Source organism: Zonotrichia albicollis, chromosome 1, assembly GCF_047830755.1.
Source record: "Zonotrichia albicollis isolate bZonAlb1 chromosome 1, bZonAlb1.hap1, whole genome shotgun sequence".
Classification (NCBI taxonomy): domain Eukaryota; kingdom Metazoa; phylum Chordata; class Aves; order Passeriformes; family Passerellidae; genus Zonotrichia; species Zonotrichia albicollis.
The window spans coordinates 52,449,079-52,475,271 of NC_133819.1; the positions used below are offsets into that span (position 1 = coordinate 52,449,079).

Sequence of the window (26,193 nt, forward strand, 5' to 3'; positions counted from 1 at the left end):
TTTGACTTGCAGTATTTAATGTAAAACACACTCAAGCATCAGCTGTTAACAGCCCAGCTACATAATCTCACTGCTACAACACAGAACAAAGCATACAACCCAGTTCCTTCACCAGCAGTTCGAGTCCAGACAACCAAATTAATGTTCAAAAGGATCAATCAATTTTCCTTATTTACAGTCATAAGGATGAAAATTACCTGGATATGAATGCTAACAACATGCAGACAATTTTCAGTTCCCCCTGCATCTCACCACTCTGACCACAGTGGCACTACTGGGATGGCAGGGTTAGATAAGGAGGGCAAAATACAGAGTAGAATATGTTTTGAGGATTTTCCATTAATCTCTGACTCTCCCTATAAATCCACAAGTGGTCAAATTTGCCTACCATCTCAAGGGCAGAGCACAATTAAGAGACACCAACAGCTTGGAGGTCCCAACTTCACCTCGTGGCCTATGTCTTGGCATGGGTGCCTTTGCCATCTCTCAGTCCAGCTGTGGCACTAACAGATGGTTGTGATATACCATAAAGGCACAGTGGCTCCGAAAATCCCACAGGCACCAAGCATCAAACTGTACTCCTTCAAGAACACAGGCTAAAAGCTAGAAAAGATGACCAACACCTCATCCTGAGCCCTCCAAACTCCCACACTCACTCTCCACCTCAAACATAACAAAACAAGTACAACTTTCTCTCCTCTGTCTACAAAAAAGTTTCATAGGATACAAAACAGCATCTTTTATGAAAATCTACTCAGCTCACTGGAAGAGGACCCAGAGCAGATATTGGCCATGCTGTTTGTTACACAAGAAGACACCACCACAGCAGTGGCAGGACAGCTATATGGAACAAAATTTAATTCTAAATAATAGCTACAAACCACATAATAAAATTTCCATTATGTAACACAGCTCTGAAGAGCCAGCTGTGATGATGAGCAGCCTTTATGCCCATGCTGCAGAAGGGAGCTGAGCGTTGGCTGCAGAAGCAGGACGTGTATTCCAACTGGCTTCTGACAGCTGCACTTACCCACACTCCTTCAGGCTAAAATCTGTCCATCTCCTCCTACAGGTACACTCCAGCAACCCTCTGAGCACTGACTTTTGAAAATTCAACTAGACTATTTCTCTCAGAGGAGGTGAGCACATGATAATTTCCCCCTCAGCCAGCCCCATCAAAAGCAGTGAGGCTCCAGGAGGCACGAGTCAATTCGTGCTTTTCTGGTGGGTTTCATGCTCTTTAGCTCTCTGTGTAGAAAAGTCCTTTACTCCACTAAGACTCCTTGCAGAATAAGGGCAACCAAAAGTCAGTAACACTACTGAAATCCAATTCAAACCAATGAGCAACTTTATTACAGTTCTTTAAAAGCTTAGAAATTAAAATCAGCTGTATTTTAAAGATCAGTTTAATCTCTTTTTCCATACAGGAGATGAATCCCAAATTTTCAGCAGATCCTAGTCACCAATTTCTCCCCTATTTTAAAGTGCATCACTTAGTTCTTATTTTTGCTTTCCAAGAAGTGCTTGTAGCTAGCAATCAGATGAACAGGGAGGGAAAACTACAATGAATAATCAAATGGAGCAGCTGCCTTTCAAGAAGGGTTTAAAAGGTTTGGGAGCCTTCAACTTGGAACACAGATGCCTGGGTGATGAGGAAAAGCAAGGTTGAATGCACAGCTAAATAAGGCCAAGTACAGAACTATTATTTGCCAAGCCCTGTAACAATAGTTTCAATGAGTGTCCCTTTTCCTAGCAGGAAATTCATTTAAGAAGTACTTTTTTACACAGCGCACAGACAAAATCTGAAATCTGTTGCTGCAGCAAACTGCAGAAGACGACGGATTCAAAAGGAACTAAACAAATCCACGGAAGGCAGATCCAAACCAGTAATTAAATCCAATAAGAAGGGAGCTACACCCTAATATCTCTGATCCAAGTGGTCCATATGCTGGGGAGGCATGAGAGGAATGGACCTCAGACAGTGGGCAGTCTTGTGGCCCTTCCTGGCACAGCACCTGCCACCATCCAAGACAGAGTACAGACACAGACAGACACCTGTCTCACCCATCTGATTACTTTCAGTCTTGCAGACACTTGTATTTCTCACTATACAATTACCAAGAGCTCAATTAATAAATGGTGTGAACAGAACAATATTTTGGTCTGTAACTGAAGGTGAAGAAGGCAAAATCTTTTATAAAGGTGCAAGAAGAAACATCCTTACAAAGGAGGACAACAGAATCCATTTTCTAGTCCTCAAATAAATTCAGAACACCAAGGAGGTTTTCAATCTTGCTGATCTTGACAAAGGTTTTTGAAATAAAACCAGCATGGCAGCAATATAACTTTTTTCCTATTTCATATTAAATAAATGAAATATTCATCATTCTGTATAATCACCACTTAATTGAGTTTTAACCACTACCACATATCTGGGGGCAAGCATGAAATATTAATTACCTAAAACCTACGCAAGATCTATAAAACATTTCAGACACATGATCTCTGAACCTACAGAGTTTAAGAAGCAAACCAATCAATCCATCAAAACACCTTCTGCAAGTTCATACATGGAAAAGTTATGCAGTATTCAACTCCATTAAATATTCAGACTTCCTCTGTATAGCTGCAGCCAAAGAATGCAAACCCCATGATTCTGCAGATTTATAAAACCATAAACAACCACTAAGATCATCATATGCCTGCAAGACACAGACCATGCAATCAAACACAAAACCATGACAAGTAGGAAGAGCATCTCCTCTCACCCCTGCAAATGTCCCACTGAACTTTATGGCCTTAGAGCTGGCTGGATGAGGATTCAGAAAGGTGCTCCATTTTGACCAACACCTCCCAAAGAGCAACATAACACATGGATGGGTCTGTATGGTAGTTTACTGACGGTGCTTTTCCTGAAAGCATCATCAAAAAATGTGCTGAGTTTGGATGGGGTAGAGTTAATTTTCTTCACAGTAGCTAGTTTGGATTTGTGTTGGAAACAGTGTTGATACCATAGGGATGTTTTAGTTATTGCTGAGCTGTGCTTACACTGCCTCAAAAGGCCTTTTCTGCTTCTTGTACCAGTGAAGAAGGCTGGGGGTGTACAAAAAGTTGGGAAGATACAGTCAGGACTGTCTAAAGGGATATTCCATGTCATACGGAGTCATGATGAGCATACAAAGCTGGGGGAAGAAGGAGAGGGGGGTGTTCAGAGTGATGACGGTTATCTCCCCACCTAAACACTCTGTGTGATGGAGCCCTGACTTCCTGGGGATGGCTGAACACCTGCCAGCCCACAGGAAGCTGTGCATGTACTCCTCATTTTGTTCTGTTTGTGTGCACAACCTTTGGTTCAACAGCTCAACCCATGCTTTTTTCTGACTCCTACCACTGATTCCCTTCCCCATTCTGCTGGGTGAGAGCGAGGAAGAGACTGTGTGGTGCCTTGCTGCTGGCTGGAGTTAAACCACAGCCAGTTTTGGTTGGCAGCCTGGGGTTTGAACATTTGGAGATAGCAACAGGTTAGACTGAAAGGGGCTAGATGGAATTCTAGATAAAATTATTGCTGTTTGGCCATTAATCAGCAGGCCCCTGTGCCTGCATGGCTTGCTTGCCTTACTGTATGCCAGGGTCTGGTGCTCATTACTGGCTGCTCCTTGCTCTCACTGCTTCCTGTGCTGCTGTGCTCTTATCATCTCACCCTGCTGTGCCTGGAACATCCTGATAACAGCTGTGGCCATGCCCTGGGCTGGCAGATGACCAGAGCATCGCTGCTGTGCTGGACAGGCTGGAATTCCAGTGTGACCCCAGTCAAAGGGATTGTCACCTGCGGATGAGTCCACACCAGAGCAGAACTCCCCAGACCACCTGTGGTTACAGATAAGCCCATGCCAGAGCAGGTACTGAGCTGTGCTTATGTCTGGGCTGCAGCAGGTGTACCTCCACAGGGATTGTGGCCAATGGATAAAAGGCCATGGTGGAACAGGCACAGCTCAAAGCAACTCTGCCCATGTGCATGCCACAGCAGGCACACCCTGGCTCATAGATAAGGCTCCACCTGGAGCAAGTACAACCCTAAGGAATTGCAGTTTGTGGATAAATCCAAGCTGTAGCAGGGTCAAGTTCATTGCACTATTAAACCCAAGATCTGGCCCAAAGGGACCAGAATTATGTTATGGGAATTACAACAGCAGAAACCCCCTGAACCAACAGAAGGCAAACCTTAAAAGGAACAGTGCAAATGCAGCAGTGACCTGAGCTGAGCTGGTTGTGGTGCCCAGTAATTCCATGCAAGTAACTCCACACCATATCTCCTGTCCTGAGTGCTCCCTATAAGAGATGGAACCCCTTAGCCATGGACTAAATGAACCCGAAGTTCACTGACTAAGGGAATGATATCTACATATTACACCAAAGGATGTGAGGGAAGGGTGGTGGGGGTTAATGAGGATGTATTGGATAGTGTGGGACCTAAGCATGATGTAAATGGGATGGAATCAGCAATACAGAATGTGCTGGTTTTGGCTGGGGTACTGTTATTCGAGTCACAGTAGCTACTATGGAGCTATGGTTGGGATTTGGGCTGAAAACACTGTTGATAACACAGGAATATTTCAGTTACTGCCGAGCAGTGCTTGCATGGAGCCAAGGCCTTTTCTGTGCCTCACTATGCCTCAGCAGGGAGCACACTGGGGAGCAGGGAGCACACTGGGGATGCACAGGAAGCTGGGAGAGGACAGAGTCAGAACAAGTGTCTTCAAGTGACCAAAGGCACATTACATATATATTGTGTCATGCTCAGAATATCAGGTGTGGGAAGAAGGATGAAGGGAAGAAATTCAGAGTGACGGCGTTTGTCTTCCCAAGTAACTGTTATGTGCGATGGAGCCTGGGAATGGCTAAACACCTGCCTGTCCAGGGGAAGCAGTGAATAAATTCCTCACTTTGCTTTCCCCACAAAGCTGTCTTTATCCCAACCAGGAGTTTACCAGCTTTGACCTTTCTGATTCTCTTCCCCATCCCACCAGGACAGGGTGAGCAAGTAGCTGTGTGGTGTTTAGCTGCCAGCTAGGGCTGAACCACGGCATGAAACACAAAACACTTTTTGTGCTTTTAGACAAATAAAAACTGCTGGAAGATATTTCTCCTTTATAACATTTTCTGACAAACTTAGGCAAACATCTGGAGAACCATGGTGAATCCATAATTTCTAGATAACATTGTGATAACATTTCTAGGTAACTTTGCTTGGAGTTACAATTCATTTGAAGACAAATCTCAGATCAAAACTGCACGGATTTAAATAGAACTTACTTACTCATTGCAAAATTGCGTACCCAGGTTCCAGAATCAAGGTGCAGGAGGAACAGGATAGCCCAGCTCTGGCAAATAATGGATGAAAGTTTAACTCTACACAATGTCAACGTCTGTGGCTCCCTAAGATACAATGCCAACTGTATCACAAGTCAAGCACTGCCCAAGGCTTTTCAGGCCATGAGGAACGTAGATGCGATCAAGGCCATTAAACAAAGCAGAAAAAAGAATCCCAGAAGTTAATCTTTCTCAATAGAGAGTGAAACTGATACCCAGACCTTTTTCACTTTTTTAAAAACAAGGTTTTAATAAAGGCCTTAAGTTCACTAGCTAAAAAAACCCTCCTGACTGTGAAACACGACAGAGTGAAAGAGGGCCCCCAGCCCACAGTCAGAGAGAGCATTGCTTGATGTGAGAAACAACATATTACATGGCAAGAGATAATTCTGTGGTACTTGGTCATGACCCTTAGTACTCAGTAAAAGGATACCAGGGATCTCTCCTCCTCATCTCTGTGAACAGTAGGATCTGCTCAATTCAATCTACTGAAACCTATCTCTTTCCTATGGCTTTTAATCCATGGCTTTACTCCACAGCTTCCAAGACTAGCTATGAATAGAAGTTATAATTCCCTAAACCAAAAGAAGAATATGGGACAAAAATCACAAAGAAACATGCCCATGCCTGTCAGCAGATCCAACAGCAGAACCCCACTTTCCTAAGTGACACTGCCTTTAGCCACCAGGCCATACTTTTAAACTGCATCCTACAGAGTAAAGCAGATCACAAAAACACACTGGATGGAAAAATATCTTCAAATACACAAAGTCACGAATGAGGAAACTGAGTATTTCTAACATAAGACAAGCTCTAAAGAAGTAAGGGGTTTTTTTCTAACAACAGTTAAAACTGGGTTCTTCTGCATCAAACAGAAAGTCATCCTCATCACCAGGATTCATAATCAACTTTGCCAACAGCCTTATCTGAGGGGCAGAGCTCTGAGGAGGTGGGGAGCTTGGGCTGTGCATCCACCCACAGATGTATTCCCTCTAGGTCAGGTTTGAGGCTTATTTGCAAGGCACACGTAGGCAGCTTGTTTTGAGACTGCCTGGTAGCAGAACAGAGAATTCTTGTGGGACACTGTAAAATCCAGCACTATTTATGCACATAAAATTGTGATCAGAGGCTCAAGATGCAGGGTTTCCTCCAAGCTTAAATCTACAGTGTGCAACAAGAAACCCGGAGTGCCAATTCCACACATTGGTAGAAGGAACTGCAGGACTGATGCTGCTGATATGCATGCTTTTATTTGAAAACTCTTCACCTTTTTTCTTTTGGTTTCACTGCACAGATCACTTGGATGGTCTCTCTTGCCAAAAGAGAAGGCAAGTGTTAAATCAATCCTGATTTATCAGCCCTGTCACCAGCCACAGAAATACAAAATTGGAAAACTGGACTATGCAGAAAAAATTATAAATCATTGGATTATTTAAAAATATTCAGGGGAAAAAAAACCAAGCAAATAAAGCCAATTAGAGCAGCAGACCCAAGACAGACTTAGGAATGTATAAACTCACCACTTAATGTAGCACACATCCAGTTCCATGGACATTTCATCAGTTCACATAAATAAAATTTGAAATAAGTATCTAAGACTGCTTTAAGATGTTCACTAAAGGAAAAGGACAGCAGCAAAACCAGCCCCAGCATGAATTCCCTGACCTAGTCCCTATCAGACAGGAAGCAGCTGTACTGCTACTGAGAACCAAAACTCTTAGCCTAAATATTGTGTGGCTCTGTTTTAGAACAGTCTGTAAGGCTGGAAAAGCTGTACCAGGCATTGCCCTCTCTGTATTCTCCATTGTACCACCTGCCCATCTCCCTAGCTACTGGAGAGGAATGGTGATTATTTGTAATATATCTCTCCAGTACTGCCACAGTCCTTGCCTGGGTGTGCAACACTCAGGACATTGCCATGAGATGCTCTCAATACAAAAAGGAGAGAAGACAGATTTTTATGAACTGTTTATTAAACAAATATTTTATGTCATAATATGAATTACATATGTAGCAGCAGGTAAACTCCAGATAGTGCCAGCTTGATATGAAACTTCTAGAGAAATCTTTGGAGAACTCTCTCATATTTGGGGGCTGGCCATATAACTGTATTTTTCAGATCCTGACACTGTGCTTCTTGCATTCCTAAAGCAAAAACAAAAAAAAATGTTCCTTTGGGGTTTTTTGCATCAGTTAGGTGTCCAAAAGGACAGATCTGCAGAACAGAGAGGTAGAAGGGGAAGGGTGCAGTAGCAATTGCAGTCCAGATCCACCCAGCCCAGCTAATGTGTTCTGCCAGCATATGCAAGTCTGTTTTCTAATCTCCCACCCATAAGGACTCAAGCCTCTCTTGCTCTCCTGGAAGTGAACAAAATTGAACTTCAGGCAATTGGAGGAGACAGAACCTCAAACTTTCGTGCTGGCAGCGTTTCTTTTCAACACTGAAACAGAGTGCATATATTTATGTACTCTATGCATTTGCATGAAATGCATAAATATAGGTACAAAGACCTATTTTCACCAGCATCCTATCTCTATCAAGAGACAGCAGCAAAATTTTTGGGATACTGTGTAAAAAGCAGCAAGGACAGAATTATCTCTTTCTCCAACACACACAAGCAGATGCCTCAAATTCCCCATGTAAACATTCCCCAAGACAACACCACTCTGTGTTACTGCAACCACCAGACCTAATGTCTCACCCTTTTCTGTCTTCCAGTTTCTATGTTCAGTCCCTGAAGGGGTGTAATCAGAATAAATACTGCAAACACAGCCCTCTCTCTTCAAAGAGTGTCTAAACCACTGAGCAATTGTGAAGCTTCCCACCTAGCTTAGCACATATTTCCTTTGTAAGTGGAAAATAGAGATAATGTCAACAACTGACATATAGCAATTCTAGTACACCCCATCTAGACTAGGAACTCTTTCAAGGACTCATCCAGAGGACACAAAGGAGACAAAACTGGCCTCCCACACCCTGGGTGAATGCCAAGCTTCTCTGAGAAGTTCCACTCTCATCACACATTGCAAACCTGGACTTTCAATCCCCTAGGTTTTGGAAGCGCTTAAACAAAAACAGCCTTTGGAAGTTTGATACTGTTTTGATGTGCTTTTACTTCTATTTTAACCTAATCTACTCAGTGGCATTGACCCAAGTTTGTAAAATATTAGAGTGTTTTAGGACTGCATTGTCAATGAACAGTTTAAAAGAAAAAAAAAAGTGAAAACAAAGAACCCCACACAAGCTTTAGTTTCTGTGGTATTTCAGAGTGCAGCACTATGAAGACAACAATAAGTTAAACAGATTTAGTCAGCTATCCGAAGAGGTGAGATGCAGGTGGACACTTTCATTAATTCATTTTCTACACAAATAAATACTGGCATCACTAACAGGCTGAGGTTAATTAGATCATCAGAAAGTCATTAAGTCTGCAAGACAATTCCAATACAAGTACAGCTGAGTGGTAAATGTGCAAATGCATAAAACAAAAGACTAAGGGTAAGAATCTGGAGCTATCTATTGATCTCAGATTCACTACTAACAGGACACACTGAATAAACACAATGGTTACAATTTGTTAATTCCTCATGGAGAAGAGTCCAATCCAGGAAATTTTCCTCCAGACCACTCACATGCCTGTAGAGATTCATGCCATTGACAAGACGCCTTGCTTGGAACTTCCAAAAAAATTCCCATGTTTATAACTTAATGAAAAAGAAGGGCTTGTTGCAAAGTCTTTATAGTAAAGTCAAACCAGTTGTCTTATGCTGAACTGGGCTAGGAAACCAGGAATCAGAAACCCTAAGTTTCTAATTCTGCTACAAACACCCTGCACAACATTTTCAATACTTTCTGCCCACTTACTCATCTGTACAAGGCTACACATCTGGACTGGATGTGACTGGAACATGCTATGACAAATTTAATATTGCTTAAGCACTATGAAATCCTTCTGTGAGAGATGGCAGACAAGCATACTTTTTGCCATTACAATCAACTGCAAAATTCTGTCTTCCCATAAAAATCTAAGTACTGGCAAGGACTTCTGAAGCATAACAGCATGAATTGTTCTTTATTTGATTACTTGTGTTTGAATAAAGCATGAAGAAATACCATAAATGTGCAAATAGATTTAATCTAATTTGGAAGATGGATAGTTGGAGAAGCTGTTACCATGAATACAGAACATATATGAGTATCGGACATCATTAAGAAAGAATTTCTCCTCCAGAACAACACAAAGCACTGACAGAGCAAAGAACAGTGATTTTTTTCAGCAGCTGAAGAGCCAGGTATTAAAGTCAGGCACATGATGCAGTTTTGCCACCTCCAGCCCATGTTCTAGAAACACGGATCCAAATGTGAACACCTTTGTCCCTGCAGGAGCAGGCAGAGCAGGCAGGAGCTGCACCCAGCCCAGCAGAAGGATGCCAGCCCTGCCAGCTGTCACCAGCACACCAGTGCCACAGGCACAAAGGTGGTACATCCCTGCCATCAAATGTGCAAAAACACCCGTCAGGCGGAGGGAGAGTCAGATCTGGACACATCTGGCATAGACATGAGATCAATTCCCTTGGAATAGCCATTTGCTCCTGCAGATGGCTTCAGAGTCAGACCTCAGTCCTTCCTCAAGATCTGGGTATTTATAACCCTCACACACGAGGAGGCAGTCACCTTCAGAGAGATGTCCAGGGAGTCACCAGCAAGCCAAGAGTAACACTTGCAAATACCGACACTGAGATTCCAAGTGTATTCCCAAGTGTATCCCTACCACAGGAAAAAGGCTGCCAAGCTTTCTCTAGGCAGTATCAGGAAACCCAGTACTAATTGTCCCTTCATAACCTTGCTTCATGTCATGTCAAAATGTTCTTGCTTGAAGGAAAGACCTTTTACAAAGAGTTCCTGCTTCCAAGCCTCTCTAGATCTTTTTAAAAGCTTGCTGCAGGAACATTTCAAGGGGGAACTTCTTAGAAGTTATTAATTTGTCTCCATCAGGCACTTCCTGACAGCGGGATATTTGCAGACACTGCTCATTTTTTTTCCTCCATTGGACTTGCTTTTGGAAATATTTTTAACTGAATCATTTTAACTGAACTCAAACCTCCATAAGAAATTTAATATCTTCACAACCAATTTTCTTCAAAGGGAACTGATGACCAATTAGGATTGGAGTTCAAACTCCAAAACATGGAGCCCGTTCTGCTGCTTCCTACCAGTGAGAGTTCTGCCTTCACACCCAGTACAACTGGGATGCTCCAGAGGAACCCCAGGGTGTCTGTCACACAGCAACAACCCACATGGTGAAAACCTGCACCTGGGGGTTCCAGAACAAGGAAGGTAACATTACACTAAACTCAATCAGATTACACATGCTGCATGTGACACTGGTAAAGCGGACAAAAGTAAAGCAAAGTCTTGTATGGTGTCTCTGCACCAAATGTAAAAACTGCCTTCATACCTTTTTATACAATACTTACACACCTTGAACTGTCTTATCCTCATGAAACTAAGAAATAATGGTTTTCTTTGATCCTAGGCAGGAGTTTACATACATACCTTTCATCAAAATTGATGCAAATGTGATACCATTTCAGTTTCACCGGTTTTAAAAAGTTAAGGAAACTAAAATTCATGTACTGTGTTATCTTTTCACTACTTCACACTTGCCTATCAGTCCAGATAGCATTATTCTTAATGTATCTGTACAGTTACAAATTAAACACTTCTCACTTTACAAAAGCTCCTGTAACAGCTCTAACACATCCTTACACGCTTTTGCACAAAACCTCTCAACTCTAGTCACAGCTTTTTCCAGATGTGTGATTTGAGACTGAAAAATTAAGTCCATTAAGCATCTGAGAATGTACATGGCATCAAAATAATTTCATATTATCCATGGTCTGTGCCTGCCCTTGTCCTCTACAGTTCACAGGGTGCTGCACACGCAGTCTCCTCTGCGTACTTTCCATCTACACTAAGCAACAGCCATATGTTTATTAAGAATATTCCCCTAACACACTTTTGTCCTGACAACAGCAGCAGCAGCATATTCCAGAGCTGATACTCTACTAAAAGGAGAAGGCATAAACACCAAGGAGAAGGGTTCTGTACAAGACAGCCAACTGCAACAAGGAATCACCCACTCTGGGAAGGGAATTCTGGGATGAAGCTGCAAACTGAACTCTCAAATCTCCAGCCTAACATACAAATATGAGAAAAAACATGATAGGAAACAGATATTCAGGCGAAAGGGACAGAATGGAAATCTGTATTTCTTTCAAGGGAAAAGGATTTTAATTTTTTTAATCTGCATCCAACACCTCACTGCAATACGTGGGAAATGGATTTATAAGGCACTTTTAAGGGCAGATGGTACAGCCTTTCCTTCTGCAAGTAGGGAAAAGTAAAGAAATGACAGGAGAGGCAAAACCCACGTGGGAAGTGGTTGTGCCAGGGCTGAATCATACATGGAACTAAAGAAAGCCTAGAAAAGAAATAAAAAAGGAAAGCACAGAAAAAAAAAATTAAAACAGGAATGCAGCAGCCAGGGAACTGGAAACTATTGCAAATCATGAAATCAATAACGCAGAAAAGAGAGAGGAAAGCCATCCTAAGCCAAGAAGGGTGGAACAGCAGTCCAGAGCAGGGATGGGAGGAGGAGGAGGAAGAAACCAGGTCAGAGCCGTAGGTGGAGAGAAGATTATGTGGCAGCTTGAAAGTAAGGTTAAAGAGCTTGAGCTTCAGGCAGCAAGAGATGAGGAGCTGAAAAAGCAATTCAAGGCAGAGAAGACATAGCTGTAGCAATGAGAGAAGGTGGCAAACTGTACCTTCAGGACAGTGAATGGGAAGGCAAATTGAAACCACACATAAGAAAACTTCAAAATAACCCCAAACCCACAACAAAAAGGCAGCAGCCACCCAGACTCCAGAAGCTGATCTGAAAACTACAGAACATTTTTGGAGCCAGGACTGATGTTCCCAAATGAACCACTGGTGCTCAGAGAGTTTCTTTTGCTCACTTCATCCCCTGCCACAGCCTTTCAGCCAGCTTCCTGCCTTCTCCCAAGCTATCCCAAGCTCACCCCTGCACAGCCTTCTCATGACTAAGAGACTACAAGGAACAGCACTCATCTCCTTCACAGTTTCTCCCTTGACTTCAATTAGCATCAGAGAGCTCTCGCTGGCTTTGGCACCATCTGGTAATTTTTTTTTTATGAGTCACCTTCCCTTCTGCAAGAAAGGAATAAACCCATGAACAGAGATGCAAGTAAGAGCGGGGCTGAAGCACACATGCTCTTCTCAGTTGTCTCAAAGCAGGCAATGAGCCTTCTTGCTCCTCACCACGATCCTGGAAATTGTCCAGCACCTCCCAGACACTTCTCAGGGTTGGGTGGGGGAAAGAGGTGCTGGCAACTTCAGCATGAAAACCAGACAGCTCTGGGAAGCAAGAGAAAGCAAAAATGGCCCCAATCCATGGAGATGCAACATGTGTTCCTTTTTCCATCATCTGTTCTGCCTATGCACTGCACAGCCTCGTACAGATGCCACAGGCAGGTGGCACAGGCTTATCAAAAGCAGTTGGGCACCTTCACTGCACCTGTGGAGCAGGTCACACCACAGTGTGGAGCAGGGGGACCTGCAGCTGCTGTGTCTCACCACAGCAGCACAGGAGCAACAGAGCTGCAAAGTCTCTGCAAACACACACAGCAGGCACAAGTGTTTCCCCCTGTGCCACTGCCCAGCACCCACCTTTCCCAGCACTCCATCGCTGTGGATGGCTATCACAGAAATAAATGCATATTCACAAGCTATTCTTAGCGTTCACCAGAGAGGCGATTACCAAATTACCCAGTTACATAATCTCTTTTATATAATCACTACGATGCTTTTCTCCTTACGCAACGTGGCCAGTGGCCGTGGCTGGCTGAAGCAGCTGCTGCTCCCCCAAGGAGAGCTACAGCGGCAGCTCCGTGGGTGGGCACAGTGCTGCACGCTGCAGGGGCTCAGAGGAGTGACACCGAGGGCAAGCAAACTTGCCAGTGTGTGTGCCTTCAGCCCAGGGCAGACACCACCATCCCTGCCCACAGGGCTCCACAAGCTGCACAGAGCAAAGGTCACCTGCACCTCAGGCTGCTTCAGACAGCAAATCCTCCGGGCAGCCTGTCCCAGCGCTCACTGGAAGCAAGTGGGATGTCTCCATTGACTTTTAATGGCCTTTGGACGGAGCCCAGGATTAGGGCTTTAATAAAAATAGGAAGTCAAGATTACTACAGAATTAAAACAAGCTTAATCCAAATCCCCCTGGCTTTGCACCACATGGTGTGCCCATGGTTTTTGTCCACAAGGAAAACCAGGTGAAGCTGCAACCCAAACGTGTTCCCACAGGATGCCTTGGGACAGGCATAGATGCACACAGAGCTGGCAGTGTGGGTCAGCACAGCCACACCAGGAAGTTTCACCAGCCAGGTTTTGGGCATATTCAAATGTGTCTCCTACAAGATTTTCAGGATCCCATGCAATGCCTTTTAGGAACACTGAGATGCCTGTTCAAATGACTGCCACATACACAGGATAGTGAGACCCAACTTGCTAATGTTCACCCTGGGCTTTAAGGAGTCGGAGTCAGAAGTATTACCCACAGCACATGAAAAAACAAATCTAAGACCTGGATTTCAGAAATCAGAAGCTCCAATATCTACAGATCACCTGCAGATTCTGAAACATTTCTCTATCACCGTGCTGCAAGTTCAGCACTAAGTTCAGCTGGTTGCATGGTGCTGGCATTACGCGAAAGCCCCAAACTGCCTGAGGTTTTCCTCAACATTATGCAACTGGTAGTAGCTCGCTATTATTAGGCACTTATGCCTCTCCTGCTCCCTAGCTTCCCTAGAAATACAGGTCATCCTAAGAAATATGCAGGCAAACACATGCAGCCTTAGAGTAGCACTGTAACATACTTTATGCAGGGACACATGCACACAAGTTCAGGAACAGAGACCGCTATCATTTCAGCTACAGAAAAAAAAAAAAAAAAAAAATGAAGCAGCCTAACATCTACCGTTATCTTATGCTATCTCAAACTGCAGGATGACCCAGTTCTGGAGAGTTTAAACCTAATCCCATATGCTATTAGTATTTCTGTATCACAGCCAAGAGATGTGAATTGCTTTAGTCAAGAAGCAGATCAGAGCAGAACTGGGGCCCCTGATGCAAAACCCCACAGCCCATCATGGCAGTAGGCATAATTTGGGATCAGCCAGCATCCTCTGCACCACTGCTGCTCAAAACACTGAAAATCATGCTTATCTTTACTGATAAATGTTTGGATAGGCAAGACAGCACTCAAGATAGTACCATCTTATGTCAGCCTGAAAAAGAAAAGCAGACCTCCAAAAAGTAATTTAAAACTTCCCACACACCCATCCTCCCCCACTTTTTTTTTTAGGTTAGACAATTGTCTGACCATCTGAAAGCAGCATGTTCAGAGATCATGTGTCCTCTCTTTTGGACTGAGATTCTGCCAAACTCAATGGCATTTGAACAACTGAAGGTGGACTTTTACACCCATTACCCTTCCTGCAATAGGTTAAACCCCTGGCTCCAATTGCAGCAGGGAAATAAGGCCCTGAACTGGGAACTCACACTGTAAGACAGCCAGCAGCAAAGGATCTCACTCACACCAGTATTGAGAGAATTATCTGTAGCAATGAGCAATGTATTTTTCCCCCCAAGGAGCAGAAATGAAAGAAAACACTTTGACTCATCCTTGCCTGGTTTTTGCATCAAAAACTGAAGCACTTACAGTCACCCACCAACCAGACTGAGAAACACCACATTTACAGATATAATGAGGAAATCAGAAAAGAATTCACTAAGTTAACAGGTTTTCTATCCACTTTAGTGAAGAGATTTAACAAAATTGGGAGAAACAAAACACTGGGCAACACCTGAGCAATTCCCCAGGCACAGACCCTTACACTGTCTGTTGTATCACCATGTCTTAACAGTGCTGCACAGTTGGATATCAACCTCTTGTGTTGATGCTGAAGGGACTGGGCCAAAACCAGCAAGGTATAAACACCTGGTTATAAACACCTAGTTAGACAAGGATCTCCTGTCCAGAAAGGGAGAAAAACTGACTCTGACCAGGACACACTGAAGAATTTTGCTGGTGTACCTACAGCCATCAGACATGCATGCAGCAAGACACAACTGTGCCAGCCAAAACACCCCAAGTTTGCAGCAATTCAAAAGAAGCCTATCTTAGCTGCTACACTCATTGATTTTATTTTTCTTTGCTAGTATATGTTCCCTGACAGAGCTCCTAATTTATTTGCAACCAAACCCTCTGGATCACAGGCACACTACCTGCTCTTAACCCCACAGCAGCACAAGCCTGTCACTCTAAGCACACTGCTGGCAACACCAAGCTAAGCAGAGTAGGCCTACAAGAGCATCATGCTCCCTTGGGTGCCAGTGCCCCTGACTGAGGCCCAAAAAGGTGAACATGCACAACAAAATGCTCCTCTCACATCAAGAATAACACGTGTACCCATCGCCTTCAGCCTGCTATCTGTGGGATCCCTGCCACCTTCCCAACATGCTTACATTCCTCTCATACTAACTTCATTTCAGGGTTCTCCACTTCTTCATACTCCCAGGGAAGATCCAGACTGGAGTGCATGTAACTAGAAAGGCATCAGAAAACATAAAATGTAATTACCTTAGAAGGACAAATCTTTAGAGGTATTGGCTTCATTCCTGGAGTCCGTAGCCCTCACATCTTATTCCAGCAGCAAGACCTTGGAAGGAAGGATCCATCCCCAAAACTATTGCCAGCTCTTTAGTTGCCTGATGCCTATCAATGTCAGAGGTGGGAGACCAGGCCAGCTGGCACAGCATCTTTCCTACTCCAGCTGGAAACAGTGAGCTGCTTCCAGAGGGCTCATGTGCAGCCAGGACTGGAGTCTAGGTACGCTTCCATCACTCTGCTTCATCACCCTTCACAAATGGCCACCTTCCACTCCTCTGGAAACTTCCTCTGAACTTGGAAACTAAGGCCCAGATCACTTCACAGTCACTTTCAATGAAAGGCCAAGGGTTTGGGGTGTTTTTTAGACCTCCAAATGAGAGAGGAATGCTGTGTTTGTAGTTACCCTTGGCTGGACGTGAGGACAACAGTCCTTCCCATGTTCCAACTGATGCTGGACCTTCCCCAGAAGTACAGTGTCCATCCATGACCCTCTCCTGGCTCACAGAGGGAAAAGACTGGGGAGGCCATCAGCTCCTGGTTGTGCACTTCTGCTCTAAGAGACATGTGGCAGGTGATTTGGGAAAATGATAAGACTAATTTTTCCAGAATAGTATCTAATGGCATCTTTCTGGCAAAGATAAAAAAAAAAAAAAAAATCACACTCTGCTAGTTTTCCCTTTAGCAGAGCACAGAAAAGGTTTCCATGATTGCCTTCCACTCCAGTACCAGTGCAGCATCATCTAGGGACAGTTTATCAGTGGATGTGGCTGTGTTAAGTTTACCATTGGACTCAATGACCTTAAAGGTCTTTTCCAACCAAAAGGATTTTATGGTTCCCATTAGGAGATGCCTAATGTACGGAAACAAGAAGTGTGCTACCGAAATGAGCAGTCCTGCTCCAAGCCATACATTCTGTCTCCTCCCTTGCAGCAAGTCCCATGATGCTGTACCAAGGCACAAACCTCTGCTGAGCCAATGGAAAACGATTCCCTCTCACTTTTCTCCTCCAGACCCTTTTTTGTGGCTTAGTCATTCACAGCATCAGTGGGCTGATATGATCCTTTAGTGGTCCCAGGGTCACTAGAGCTGCAGGAGCTGCCAAAGGCAGGGATTAGAGACCACCAGCAAAAACCCACACCTCCACTGCATGAGATACAGATGAGAAACCACTTCTTGCTAGTTCCTGTCCTTTAAAAAATTTACCAGACTGAAAGCTGAGTCATTGAGAAAGAAGGAAGAGATTTTTAGTCGAGCTATTTAAAACACAGGTGTAGCTAACACCCATTTAGCATGAAGCTGAAGACACACTTCTGAAGAAAGACATTTTTAACTCAGCAGTGATAACTCTTCCATTTAATATATGAGAAACCTGTCAAGATATATTGTTCTCAAAAAGGAAAAAAACATTCAAAAAACCCAGATTGTCCTCTTGTGACCTTCTGAAATATCAGGCACAGCATTTCATCTCATATCTTACTGTTCTGGTATCAGGAAAGTGATAATATCCACCATTTAAGACCTTAGCTTTCTTATCTTTACACACTATTTAATGCCCAAGATCGCAGGCTGTGTCCCCAGACTTCAGACAGACCTAAGATTCATTTCCCAAAAAACACCATTCAAGCAAATTTTAAAAAAAGCTTTTAGAAAGGCTTTGCCTCTTGCTAGTCCAAAGAGAGTTTATATTTGCCATAACAAACTCTTAACAGGATTTCAACAAAACCTTCAGCAAAACAAACTCAGCTGCATTGCTGAGCATACAAAGCAACACAGTGCTGTCAAAAATTAGACAAAAAAAGTAAAATATGCTAGCTTTATGTAGTGGTTTTTCATATGGATTTTACTTTTCATATCACAACAAATTTGAAGTAAATTTGTAGCCACCTTGCCCCCGTAAGATACATTTATAAATACTTTTTAAATTATTTCTTTTAAATTCTGCAGCATAAGCTTAAGCATTAATCTCTTTCTGCCTGTAATTCAGTGTACACTGATGACCAGAGCAAGCCTCTATATGGGCATACTCACTGCAGTTTTTCTAAGCCTCTTCTTACTGGAGAAAACCAAAATGAATTCATATTAAACCAAAGAGTTTCAACTGACCCCTATTTTTACTGATTTTAGTTAAATCCATTTTCAAAGAGCACCTGAAGTCTAAGGGCTTGCTTTGGCCAAGTTTAACCTTCCAGCTACCTGCATTAGCTGAGTGGAAAATAGCAAGAGGAAAAAGAGTCAGACAACTTCCCTTTTATGAAGAAAGCACAACGGAAAGTGCTAAGTATTTTCGACTGCCGTAAGAAAATATAAACAGATTTTACAGACACTTCTTCTAATTTAAACAAAAAAAACCCCACACCAACCAAGCCCAAAAAAACCCATTTGCAGCTACTCTTAGAGGATGCAAATGGCAGTCGGCCACCCATTCCCTACCCACCACCAACACGAATCTGTCTCCTCCTGAGCAGGAGCAAAGTGAGAAAAGTGTGTGAGCTCAGTCCTGCCGCCTGGAAATCACAGCCCATCTCGCTGCTGTCAAGAGGCAGCAGAGGCTTGCCAGCACCACTTGGATCTCCCAGCTATAAATCCAAAGAAAGCTCTTTCCTGCCTTCACTCTGCAATGCAATAGCTGCTTTGCAACCAGCTGCAGGAGGGGAAGGAAAAAAAAACCCACCAGAAATTGTTTAAGCTGTTAAATCCGTTATGTAACCAAAACCAAAAAGGAGGAGAGGGTTAGTGGCCACATCTACACTAACAACTGTAGCAGAATTTTTGGGATAGATTTTTCCCCTTATTCCCCCCAGCCCCCACGGTGTGGTATCTGCTGGGGTCCCTAGGACAAAGGAGGAATTGATGAATCTGACTCCATGTTCTTAGAAGGTTAATTGATTATTTTATGATACTATTATTATATTAAAGAAATGCTATACTAAAACTATACTAAAGAATACAGAAAGGATCTCACAAAAGGGTTAACAAGAATAATACTGAAAACTCATGACTGCTTCCAGAGTGCCAACACAGCTGGACATGATTGGTCATTAAGTTAAAACAATTCACATGAAACCAATCAACAATGACCAGGTGGTAAACATCTTCCAGACCACATTCCAAAGCAGCAAACACAGGAGAAGCAACCAGATAATTATTGTTTTCATTTCTCTCTGAGGCTTCCCAGCTTCCCAGGAGAAGAAATCCTGGTGAAGGGATTTTTCAGAAAACATGACAGTGACATCACTGAAAGAACATGAGTTAAAATATCAACAGGGCAGTATCCACAGTATTCCACAGAGAGGGACAGCTCAGAGACAGCAACACTGGTGTGCATGCACATTTGTACTTTCAAGGGTACATACACTCTTACAGTCCTTTTTATAAAGGAAAACCTAACCACTATTGGATAGAAAAAATAACTGAAACAGGGAGGAAGGGAGGATGTAGTGATCCCCATAATCCTCACAAATTCTTGAACTCCACCTGTGCCTACCACGATTAAAATGTGTAGGTTTTTTCTTTAAGACTGGTGGCGTTCCTCATCTTATCATTCTTGTTCCTACAAAGATTAAAAAAACAAAACCCAAACAAAAACAAAAAAAAAAAAAAACAAACACAAACAATCAAACTGAAACTAGAAACAAACCTCTTCAGGAAGGACAGAAATTTTTGGTTTCTCTAAATTGATAAAATCTCTCCTGTTGAAGCCCACTTACAAAAATAATACTAAAAAGCTCAACCCAGCAGTGAACCAACTGAGGAGCACCAGCCAACTTTGCTTTTACTTAAACAAATCTTGTATGACAGACTGTCGGGAGTATTTGAATTTTCTTTCAAGATAACAAATTTGCTGTTCCTATGACATGTCCATTTTCTTGTTCTTTTTAAAAAAGGCACTTGACTCTTGCCTAGTATCTTCCATCTGACAAATTAACAAGAGGACTCTACTGATCACTAGATTCTCCCAGATACAATATAGGGGCCAATCAGAGGTTTAGGCATCTAAAATTACTTGACAGTTTTGAAAGTTGAGGCTGCCCAGCAAGCTTCTCTGCAGCAGCAACAATAAAGCACCATTATTACCACTGCAGCACAGGCAGGGTCCTCTGTCAGCCTGCAACAGCTCTGTTCAGCTTCCCCATCCTTGGGCTGAGCTTCAGCTACTGAGCTCTCCTCCATCCAGCACTTCTGCAGCTTCTGAGAGGGAAAGCAAGCACTCAGTCTGAGAAGTAAGCCCCACAGAGACACTGGTGCCCACATTCAGGCTGAAAATAAGCTTGCTTCATCAGGGGGTGGGGGGACTGCCTGTTTAGTTTTATTTTTTCCCCTTTCCAAAGATATCACTATTCATTAAAGTCACATTTAAGCTCAGACAACCAAAGCCCTTGGGATCACTGATAAAAGAGAAGCAGAAAATCTTGATATACATGCTCCAAACTGTCATCACTTCAAGGATCTCTTCAAATCTTTTTACAAAACTGAGAGCCAACTGAGACAAAAGACAGTCCTGTTGTCACAAGCCAAGCCAGCAAGCAAGATTAGTGGTTATTTGTGAGTGCAGAAATCACACAGCCCAGCACTGTGGGTATCCCAGTCATCCAGGCTCCTGGTGAAAAAGGGGCATTTCAAGCAACTGCAGTTAATGACACACTGCTAGCTCCAAGTAGCCAAATTAATTTGAAAAAGACAGATAACGATTCAACAGTCTTCATTTCTTCCTAGGAGAACCAAAATTACCTGTCAAATTGTCCACCTCATTTTAGCTTACTTGCTGAACTGTTCAACTGCAATTAAGTCATGAGCAAAACACATGACATCTTTAGCTTTTCTCCCCTAATAATGTCTTCCCAGAGCAGAGCTTTCTGGGTCCTGGGGTTGGAGATTTTTCTTCCACCACGGTCTTTGTGTTTGCAGTGAAAAAACCCTCGTCACACAAGGAAACTCAAAATTAACTCCCCTCTCCCACCATCACAGTGCTCTGGGTGCGTTTCTGTAATTAGCACATCTCAAGCTTGTCTAGAACAAGGAGAGGCATTTCAGCACCAAGAGACAGCAATTTCTTATGTGTAAATCCTGCTTTGGTGGTGATGCCTCTAGTCACCTTCATGGTGACTAAACCATGAAACCAGCCACCAGCACATGGAAGCTCCTTCCCCTGGTCCCTCAAGCCTCTCTTCTGCATCTTCTGCCTCTACATCAGGAACAGCAAACCCTCACCTGCTCGTGGGAGACTGCCACAGCAGCTACTGACGAGGCTCCAGCCTGAAAGCCACCAACACACACACTGCCCACATCCAAACTCACACCCACCATGAACCTGGTGTATACTTAACTGTGAAGGAGTTCATTCCTTTCACCAACATAACCAGAAATAGTGGTTTTGCAATACACAAACATTTTACAACAAGTATTTTGGGTAATCTACCCAAGGAAAACCCAGCTAGAACCAGTAAACTACTGCACAGTGCTCTGACAGACTAAATGAGTTCCTCCCCACAGCACCTGGGTAATAGTCAGAGCCTTTTGCAAAATGATGAATGAAAACCACACTTCTCAGCTCATGCTCTGTCCAATAATAACTAAGACCATGTTGAAGCTGCAAACAGATTTAAAACAATTACAACACTGTTATTTCAGATAATAACCAGCACAGAACTTTGTGCAGAGGACAGCGAAAGTTTCATGCACCAAAAACCTTCAAAACAACCAGATGTCTCCAATTAAGTTATTTAAACACCCAGCATTCTGTTTCTGGGCATGTAGAATACAGCCTTAATTTACAAAGCCATCTCATTTTAATAGGCAACCTAAGAGCTTCCAAGACAGAAAAAAAAAATCCACAAAACCAGATGGCAAAACAAGCATTCAAGATTAAAGGAAAAGGGGGTGGGGGGGGGGAACCCCACAATTAAAACCAGTAGAAAAGCTTAAATAACAGCACCACTGGCTAGATCCAATGAGGATTTATGCAAATTACTTTTTTCAGGCACGAATGATCTTTTTCAGCAGAATACACGTTAGGAGAGCAGACACATCTAATCAAAGAGATCCTGGAGGGGCGAAACCTTTCAGCGTCTCAGATGAACAATCCCTCAGGGAAATGGTGGTGTTTGTTTCATTTAATCGACATTCTGCTATTCCTGCTTTCTGAAGAGCTGCTGTGGAGTCAAGAGCAGTTGAGGGCTAGAACCAAGGCCAGGTTTAGAGCCGGGGAAAAGAGATGCAAATCAATTAACCTGTAAAGAGTTACACTTATTTACATTAAGCGATGATTTTGACCTGAGTGTTTTAATGGCATGATGCTGGATGGCACACTGGGCAACACACCAGAAACCATTCATCTACGTAGGTGGCATAAACATGTAGTAAACATCATTTGCATGAATTACATCCATTACCAAAAGCAGTAACTATGCAGCCAGCACTCCGGTTTCCATGTATGGGTTTGGTGGTATGCCGTTTTAAAAAAAAATAAATAAATTCATTTCCTGACTAAACTGCTCTATCACAGAGGCAGCACAGCTCTTTCACCTCTCTGACACTTTCAGCTACGTTGCCTGTGGGCTTTAAGAGCGTGGACATGTGCGTAAGAGAAGCCCACGGGTGTTCCCGAAGCCAGCCCGGCGCGGTACCGGCGGTGACCCCGCACGGAGCGGCACAGGGCACACGGCAGCACGGCTCTGTCCCGGGGGACACTGCTGTCCCCTGCCCGCCCCCAGCCCCGAGGGTAAACCACACACCGACACACAGCTCGCCCCACAAAACATCTGCCCATCCGCCCGCTGGAATAAAGAGCTGCTTTCCCAACCCCGATCCAGTGTCACCCCAGCCCCCCGGAGGGAGATTTAAACTAGGCGATCTTTAAGGCGTTTTCCAACCCAAACATGATTCTAGAACTGCGTGGCACAAATCCCCCCTCCAATTAATGAAAGCTCCTAATTCACTGTTTGTTTGGTTGTTTTAAGTACGAAAGCTGCGCTATCCAGGTTTTCCCAGAAGTTTAACCACGCTGCACGGTGCCGCCACGGTCCCCGTGAGCTGATGCCGCCGCACCGACCTCGCAATGGACACTTCGCCCAGGAAATGAAAATAAGAGGATAACGAAAATAAGAGATGAGCCTTCCGTCTAACCCTTCCTGACAGGCTTTGTGTCCCCTGGACAGTCTGCTAGTGGGCTGGGAATGGGCAGCTCCCAGCAGCTCGTGCCCCTGCGTAAGGGTCCCGTGTTACTCTGCTCCATCACACCGTGGATAATCCTGCTGTGCTCCAGCAGCGAGACCCCGGACCCCCGGCGAGCCCGGCCGCCGCGACCGCCCGTGAGCACCGCGCCCGCAGCCGCGCCGGGTCTCGTCTCGCCCAGTCCAGCCCGGCCCGGTCGGCAGCTCCCCCGCACCCCTGACCGCGCACCGCCTGTGGAGCCGAGCCCATAGGCAAAGACATTAACCCCGAAATAAATCACCCCGGCCGGTGCGGGCTGCAGCTCCCCTCGCCAGCCGCGCAGCTCCAGGTCGCGACCGAGGGCGGAACCCCGCGGGTGAACCCGGGGCTGCCGCAGGCGCCGCTGGGCAGGGCAGGGCAGCGCTCCCCTCTCGGCCCACCTCACCTCCCACAGCAGCGAGAGCAGCAGCGCGACCCCAGGGTGGAAGCGCTTCATCTCTCCTCCTCCTCCTGTTCCTCCTCCTCCCGCGGCGGCGGCGGGCTCGCCCCTCCGCCTCAGGCGCGCACGGGCGCTGCCAGCCGCGCCATCCCCGACGGCGGGGAGGGAGCTCCGGGCGGCAGCGCGCACGGCGGGCTCGCAGCGGTCGGGGGAGGCGGCCGCGAGTAGCCCGCACCGGGGGCAGAGGGACGAGGCGGGGTAGAGCGGCGGCGGGGCGGGGAGGGAGGCGGGGAAGCCCCGCAGCAGGGCGAGGGCGGGCTGACCCGCCGATCCCCTCAGCGACAGCGGCGGCGGCCGGAGCCCAGCGAAACAGGGTCGGGGAGAGGCGAGGCGGAGAGCAGGGGTGCTGGGGGAGGCGGCACAAAGAGGCCGAACGCCGCCGCCGCCGCCAACTGAGGGCGGGCAGAGGAGCGGCCCGCCCCGGCCCCAGCCCCGCCCCGCGGCCCTGCCCGGCCGGGAGGGGGCAGTGGTGGCGGATCCGTGACCCCGCGTTTGCCCCCGCATCTGCCCCTGCCCCGGGCCCCGCATCTTCCCCTGCCCCGCATCTCCCCCTGCCCCTGTCACCGCCCCCGCACCTGCCCCTGGCCGCAGGGGACAGTACCGGGTTCCTCCTTGGTACCGCGCGGGTCGCCCGTGACCACGACACCCCTTCCCGAAAAAGCGATCTTCTGGATTGAATCCAGAGGAGGCAACAAATTTGCCCAGAGGGCTGGAGAATCTCTCCTACCAACATCAAAAGAGTTGGAGCTGTTCAGCCCGGAGAAGAGAAGGTTCTGGGGACACTTTAAAGCAGCCGTTTATAAACCTACCTAAAGAGGGGTTATAAGAAAGATAAGGAAGGATTTTTTACCTGTAGCCATAGACCAATGGCAATGATTTGAAACTGAAGGAGAGTCGATTTACGTTGGACATGGAAGAAATTTTCTGCTATGAGTTTGGTGAGACACTGGAACCAGGTTGCCCAGGAAGTTGTGGATGACCTGTCTCTGGAAGTGTTCAAAGCTGGGTTGGATGAGGCTTTGAGTAACCTCGTCTTGTGGAAGGTGTCCCTCCCCATGGAATAATCTTTGAGAGTCCTTTCTAACTCACACAATTCTGTGGTTCTGTGATTCTATAAGGTGCTCCCTCTGCCAGCCTGGTGAGTGGGAACATGAGCTGTGTGCCCATGCGGTAACCTTTGGCATTTCAGAGAAGAGGTCTGGCCCTTCATTTCCTCAGCACACTTGGTAACAGCCCTGGGATATCATGACAAATCCTAAACTGGAGTGGAGGTACTCTCCAACTCCAGTGCTGATCTCTCCAGCTGCAGGTGGCTGGTGTAGTCATGCCTTGGGTGTTTCCTTCACCATGGCTATCTTGTCCTGGTGCTTTGAGCCTCCTTTTCCAAGCCTGTTGCACCCTTACCACAGCTGGACACTGTCTGCAGTTGGAGGAAGGCACAGCTCTTCTCTGAGTTTAGGAGGATTTGAGGTCTCTTGCTCTTTCTTTGTAGGCAAGCTAGCAACTTACTCCTCAGGGGAAAATCAAAATAGATAAGGGGGAGAACTGCCCCATTTCCCTTTGAATGGCAGACCTTTCCCAGCAGCATTTCTGAAGGAGCTACACCTCCCACTGTCCTTTTGTGGGTTACCGGTTAAAAAACTACTATCACATCCTCACAACTCACAACTTTATTCACCATTTCCCTGTCATCGTAGTATCAAGCAGGAAACTTGCCATCTCCATTGCAGCAAAACATCATCAGCTGGTTATTTTTTCCATACAGTGAACTTTGGGTGAGTTTACAAGCATCTTCCAGCTGGCACCATTAATTATACGTGCTCTCAGGCCTGGGTCATGTGCTGTAAGTAAGGAGCAACTGTGTACAGGTTCCTGCACACTGCATGACATTGTGTACTCACAGGCAGCCTGCACAAGTGGCCACTCATTTTGATGCTTATTTTTGTCTCTGTTGGATGCCAACCAATCAGAAGCTGTGAGATGACTTTTTCAGATGAATGCTTACTTCTCTAGTTCAATTTGCTGGAAGGTCCCTAAGGAAATGTCAGGACCATCGCTTTGTCCAACAGTGAAGTCTGAATAAGGCAATTATACACACAGGTGTCCATATAATCTGAGTTGCAAAGTTACACTTTCTTACATCTGGCATATTGAGAAAGACACATTCTACACTGGGTATTGCCTCAGAGGGATCAGCTTATATTGTCTCAACATAACCATTCAAAGTCAGGCATCACTTCAAAAAGGCTGCAATGTATAGAAGTTTGAAAAAGATGGTTTTCAGAACTCGGTGCTGATGTGTGGCTAACCCTAAACTCCCTTCCCATTCCTAATTTCTGTGTTGCATGACCTAGGAGACAGTGTTTTGGAGACACTCAATGACTCTTCATAGAGAAGATGAAGAATAGCATAAAGATTTAG

At 45.0% G+C, this 26,193-nt stretch overlaps 1 protein-coding gene across 1 annotated transcript in view; it reads right to left on the minus strand.

The window, feature by feature from the left end:
* Nucleotides 1–24,249, minus strand: part of VOPP1 (VOPP1 WW domain binding protein) — a 67,461-nt gene extending 43,212 nt beyond the window's left edge. The window contains exon 1 of the mRNA XM_074541300.1: nucleotides 23,719–24,249. Coding sequence (XP_074397401.1) covers nucleotides 23,719–23,769 — 51 coding nt within the window. The 5' untranslated portion in view covers nucleotides 23,770–24,249. The remainder of the gene's footprint in view (nucleotides 1–23,718) is intronic.
* Between the last annotated feature and the right edge of the window lie 1,944 nt (nucleotides 24,250–26,193).